This window comes from Perkinsus marinus, assembly GCF_000006405.1.
Source record: "Perkinsus marinus ATCC 50983 genomic scaffold scf_1104296939976, whole genome shotgun sequence".
NCBI classification, from domain to species: domain Eukaryota; phylum Perkinsozoa; order Perkinsida; family Perkinsidae; genus Perkinsus; species Perkinsus marinus.
In genome coordinates, this window is record NW_003212973.1 from 183,339 (window position 1) to 189,356 (window position 6,018).

The 6,018-nt window shown below is 48.7% G+C and overlaps 2 protein-coding genes across 2 annotated transcripts in view; one reads left to right on the forward strand and one right to left on the reverse strand.

The window, feature by feature from the left end:
* The window catches only part of Pmar_PMAR022543 (hypothetical protein), a gene marked incomplete at both ends in the record, with an annotated part of 555 nt that extends 531 nt beyond the window's left edge, over window positions 1–24 (forward strand). The window contains one exon of the mRNA XM_002782169.1: window positions 1–24. Within this exon, the coding sequence (XP_002782215.1) occupies window positions 1–24 (24 nt within the window).
* A 580-nt stretch (window positions 25–604) lies between these two features.
* On the reverse strand, window positions 605–5,170 carry Pmar_PMAR022544 (hypothetical protein; the record flags this gene model as incomplete). Its single annotated transcript, XM_002782170.1, has 7 exons — window positions 605–670; window positions 1,333–2,566; window positions 3,221–3,365; window positions 3,793–3,913; window positions 3,963–4,183; window positions 4,353–4,443; window positions 4,965–5,170. Coding segments are annotated over 7 exons (2,084 nt in total), but the record flags the coding sequence as incomplete, so codon positions are not given.
* Window positions 5,171–6,018: the final 848 nt, after the last annotated feature.

A 6,018-nucleotide genomic window follows, 5' to 3' on the forward strand; every position in this document is an offset into this window, starting at 1 on the left:
TTTCCCAAACTGATGCTAAGTTAAATGCACTGGTGCAACACAACACTTAGATATAAGAAGGAATAATGGATATGGCAATGTCGCGTGGGGGGACAAACCGGCTACTCTGGGCGCATGTTCGTGCGTGCTGACTAGGTCCAATCGGCTGATAACTTGCTACTAACACAACAGTCGTTCATTCGTTGTAATGGTGAACATGACAGAATTAAATATCAATTGTAATTCACAATAGACAATAATCAGTGAACGCCTCTTCGAGCCTGTTATAGCGTCTAACCAAGTGATAGAAGCTCAGTCAATTTACTGTTGAGCTGTTGCCGCTGTTAGAGCCTTGTGATTTGGAGTTAGAGGACTTCCCAGGAACACGACGCGCGCAGGAGGCATAGGGAAGACGGGACGAAGAGACAATAAGGTTAAACCAACGGGGGATCAATGAACTAGTGCATTCAGCACGCATGCGCATAGCGTTCCTGCGTGAAACTATATCGCCGCTGGAGAGCATCTCCCTACTATGAGACTATAATAAAGAGAGCCGTTGACAACGCTCACTTTGCAGGCAGGGGGGAGGGGGAGCTTCCAAGGGTCTGCTGGCATCTAAATATGACTAAGCGGGAAGGCTCTGTTCGCCGACACCACCGTAGGCGTTGCTCTCCTTCCCACATGCACTGCCCTGAGGCCTCCCTAAATCCACACAAGGCCATAGAGGCCTTGTAACGTCCGATCACCGTATCCACGCCGAAGCCTCAGAGCGTCCTCCAAGTTCCGCGTACGGTTCCCACCATACTAGACTTGAGACAGTCATCGTTGTAGTGGCCCTCGAGATGAGATCCTTCAAGCACCAAACTGGTCTGCATAAGGCAGTAAGCACGGAGCCACCAAAACAGAATCCTCTCAAGCGATATCGCGTTTAGAAAACCGCCGTCGCTGTCTTCCACGCGAAATAGTAGTGCTGGGCTGGACGAAGACGTTATTGGAAACGCCGTGGTCGCAGTATCGTTTCCAAGTGGCAGTCATAGATTCAAACCTTCCTGAAGCGGAGCATATGCGGTATACTGATGATCGACGTAACTGATGATTCGTAGAAGTCAAGTTGATTTAGTCATGTTCTCTCTAGTTACGGTGGTCAACATTAGTCGCTTTCGGGTTTGCTCATAGTTGACTTAGTCAACAAACCCGAAAGCCGCTGTAACAATAGCAATGCCCTTTAAACTCAAACCAGTCGCTGAAGACAACTCTGCATGCTTGTTATGAACCACTACACGCTGCGTCTCACAAGAAGCTTCCTCGGACATGTCGCGGCCACATTATCGTACAAAGAGGCTCTTCATTCACCTTCCTATACCCTCCTCCTCTCCACTGAGGAGGAGGGAACACCAGCGGCCTCAACACACCATTCGAGGCCAGGCATTCATCAGTAGGAGGAGAGTCCGTCGATGCTTTTCCAACCTCATCGTTGATCTTCTCAAATCGTGGTCGGCGTTCATACCAAATTCCATCCTCATTCTCCGCATCTTCCATGGGTGGTAGCGGCACAGAGGGAACCTCTACCATGGTCGTCGTTGAGGGCGGCAGCATCGGAGGGTAGTAGTAATACCCCAAAGGCGTTGTTGCCCAGGCCTGCTGCCTACGACGGTTCATATCAAAATACCACTCGTTGCTCATCAACCACGTCAGCGACTTCAAGCGAGCCTTCTGGCCAAGCAAAGCCAACATCGTTCGATATCCGCAGTCCTGTTGGGTGATAGGAATTCTGCTGATCTCAGCGGCGAACGATGCGGAGCCTCGACTAACGAACCGACACAAACCATAAGTCGTCACCCTTCCACAGCTCAAATACGATCGGACGACAACTTGACTAACATCGCCGAATTTCGCCATGATTTCGATCAGCTTTTCTCGAGACAAATTAACTGGGACGTTCAGCGCAACTACGGTCCGACTCGCATCTGCACCCCAACATACCGGTAAAGCATCGATGAAAAACGTATCTCTCCTCCCCTCCGTCACTTTCATCGACCCATGGTCCCCAACAAGCCCTGGGAACTCATACAGTGCCTGCTGCAGGGCGCGCGCTTTTTGCATTGACGCACAGTGTACCAGCGCCACCGAAGTGTGCTCATCCGTGATAACATCACAGGATCGATACGGTGACAGCGGTCCCATATGAAGACCATAGTCCAGGAAGAAACGCATGAGTTTCTCTGCTGTGTAAATAGGAGGGACATTGTACCACGACAACGTTGCTGGTGGGTCCGGGATGGCCAAGAGGCCGACCTCATCCACCCTAGGAGAAGAACTCCCCATCGAGGAGTCGTCCTCCACTGCCGTTGTCGTTTCCTCACCACCACTCGAGTCAAGGACCGTCGTATTAGATTCCTTCCCTGCCCCCGAGGCATCGGACTCTGTCACCTCCTCCTCTTCCTCCTCTTTGTGTGCCTCAAACGAGATAGGACCACCAAATGACCTCAATATTCTCATGCACTTCCGGTTGCCATCCGACGCGAGTTTACTGCTCCTCAGGGCCGACCTAGCCGCCCCCACCGTCGCAAATGTGCACACAACTTGCCTAAAATAGTGCCCATCGCGCGCGCCCAGTCGACATCGCGTTATCGGACCATAATAACGTTTCAAGAACTTCTGCAGTCGAGCGTAAGTGCAATTCGAGGGTAAACCCTTTATGATCACCACAGCTTCCGAGGCGGGCGTTTTACCCCATATTTCCGGCAAACCGTCGGTCCTCTCAGGAGACCATTCAAGACGACTCTTAGTCGCCGACTCCTTCCACGTGTAACCGTTAAAAATTTTCTTGAATTTTTCCGCAAACTCGTGGGTTTCAAATCTTATTATAGCAGACCCATTCCGAGAGACCCTGTCGAATGGCCAGTTAATCGAGCGAACATTTCCGCCGTAGTCAAATCCATGACCCCGCATCAAGTCAATCAACGCCGCCATCGTCACCGACTGCGGTATGTCCTCCCATCGGACAGATCGACAACGGGCTGAGATCTCTTGCTGCATTCACAGATTAACACCCCTGAAAAGACATCATCACCGCATCATTGACACACTTAAGTCAACCATGAGTAATATGAAAACTAATGATACCCTATTAGGAGGAAAGCACAACGAGGCCTGTCTCATGCAGACCAGAATAGAATACTATTTACAACGACAGTGGGGGGGAGGGGCAATTTTCCCCTTTTTCTATCAGTTTTCTCACCGTCCCGCATCAGCACTGACATCAACACCGAGGAGCAGCGAACTCAAGGCGAAGATGAGGAAGAGGACTCCACCGGCGACGGCGACTTGCCTTTGTGATATTTTACTCGCCAATAATCGTCCTCCCACAACGGCAATGCCCGTGCCTGAGGAGGGGGAGGGGCATCAGAAAACTATGAGGAAATTTTCGACGGTTCCATCAGCAATGATAACATCATAAACACATATTCCGATGGGGAATCCCGTCAATGTTCATGCTCCACCTCAGACAGTGCCGTTATCTGGATTTTCGCTTATCCCGAGACCGTGGACAAACCGCTAAAATTCTGGGCCCTTATTCTGGGAGTAATCTCGTGGCTACTAAGAAATGAACGCCTCCGGCAACCCAACGAACCCAGACTCCGAAGCTGATGCCCAAATGTGTACGGCACTGACCTTAGATATGCCAAACGCACACGTAAGATGCACGCATGTACAAAATCTCCACAGTGCGTAACATCAACAATGAATATTTTTTCAAAGAACTCGCTCTAGTTGCACAAAACCCTCACCGCGCCCCGAAATTGCCCTTACATATGCAATGTCCCAATACGCAGCCCAGCACGACCCCATAGGGGCTTTTAGAAGAAGCCAAGGCAATTGTGGCCACTTGGCTTCGGTCACCCCACTCCGCCAAAAACGACATTACGAACGACTAAACAGATAATATCTTTAGGTTGAGCGTGGAAGATACAAAAGAGGACCTGCACAAGAACAGCTCTGTTCTCTGCCGAGTACCATGGTGATGCTGTAGTATTGTCAGCCTGAAGGGGAAAAATACCCCCACCAGAGATCGAACCGGAGACCTTTACATTGCTAGACGTTGACGCTTCCCCCGCTTCTATTTCAGCTTGTTGCTGCTCGGCCACGTTCTTCTCCTGTTCTTCATTCTTCTTCCTGCTACAACAATAAAGAATCAATGTCCCTTTCAAATACCATAATTATATCGGGCGAGCGAGATTCTCCCTCACTTCATGGTCATCTCCACTTCGGCCAACTCCCCCGACGTTCCATCGCTCAGCTCATACGCATCCTTCAACAAACGGAGGCCTGGAAAACGACAATGGGCGGAAACACTTGACGACAGTACTCACCAAAATAGACAAATAACACAATACACGAATAATGAGTAACTTTTTTGCTCAGCAGTGCTGGCAGGAGCAGACCGAGACCAGCTGAAAGGACCTGTCAGAAACCAAATCGACATTTACAAAAGCAATACGGGAGACGGAATTCCAAAAGGGAATCTTTCCCCGCGGTGGAGCACTCTGCTTCCAAATTGATGTGGACTTTGTTGGAGGGCGAGCGATGGTCATTCACCGTGATGATCTGCAGTTGCGTTTGATTACACGGTTATACAATTTTATTACGAGTTATTATTAATGGAGTTTCACCACCCTAGTGATATGAAAAACACTAGTGAAAAACATATTTTACGACTACTACAGGCCGCGAATATCGAGTTTTTCACCGAGTTTTACGACGCCACTTCACGTAAAACGGGTTGTGAAACTCCATTATTATTTTGCACCAATCGGCTCATTTGATAGAAGCGTTAGAGCAGAATGAATTCTTCCAGAACCCCATCATCCCGGGACTTCATATCGATCACACGATCGATTATGCATTCCTTACCACATCCTCAGCGAACCACAGCAATAATTCTCCCCAAAAAGGCGGAGCGAAGCACCTTCCCCTCCTCTTACCGTCATCGTAAACATAGCCATCATCGCTCCCATTAAGATCACCACCGGGCTGTGACGCATCGACAATATTGCCGCTATAAAGAAGGTCTTGTCGCCCAGCTCCGCACATATTATCATCAAAAACGACGACAGCAATCCTCCCACGAAGGAGTTCCCACCGACACCACCACTCGCCCATAGTCCAGACGCGATCGCTGCCGAACCTACTCTTATCAATAGAGTCTCACCCGTTTTACGTGAAGTGTGAAAAACGGGATATTCGCGGTGATATGCAGTAGTCGTGAAATACATTTCTCACTAGTGTTTCAAGAGATGTTAGGATTCCACTTAATAATCAAAATCCGAAATTATGATGAATTTTATTTAAAAAATGCATACCAAATTTCGAGTAATTCCCAACGATGTAGCAAAACGATCGATTTCCGCTCCGTCTACCGCAACATCACCAACTCCTTTTCAAAAGGTGCTCCCAAACTCATAGGACCCATTTTCATAAGTCAATCTTAGAGACTCCAACCAGCCGTGTCCCTCCATTACCTCCATCTTCGCTTGCAAGACTTCTCCGCTCGCCCTCCGCAGCGCCCTCTACTTCTACTAGTAAACTTAACATTACGAACATCAACCCCGGAGTAAACCGACGAATGGCGCGGGAAGGTCGACGCAAAAGAGAATTCAACATTATATAAAGCTGATAAACTACAACGCTTACTACACGAAAAATCGGCAAAATTTGGGCCTTTTCCGTATCCAACATAGAACGACCTAAGATTCCCCGAACCCAACAGTACGATTCTCTGAATTGAATCCTTCATTAGCATAAGAAGAAGAAGCAGTAGTAGTAACCATCACCACTACTACTACTACTACTACTACTACTACTACTACGATTGAATATGATTCCTTCTACCCCCCACAATTCCCGTCCTGCCATGCTCCCTCAACAGACGCTCTCTAGTCGCTTGCTGTTTCGAGTGGAAACTCCGACTTTCCCTACCATAAAAATTCCACACGATAAACCCTCAAGCCATCCATCGCAACTCGATAAAGAGAATCC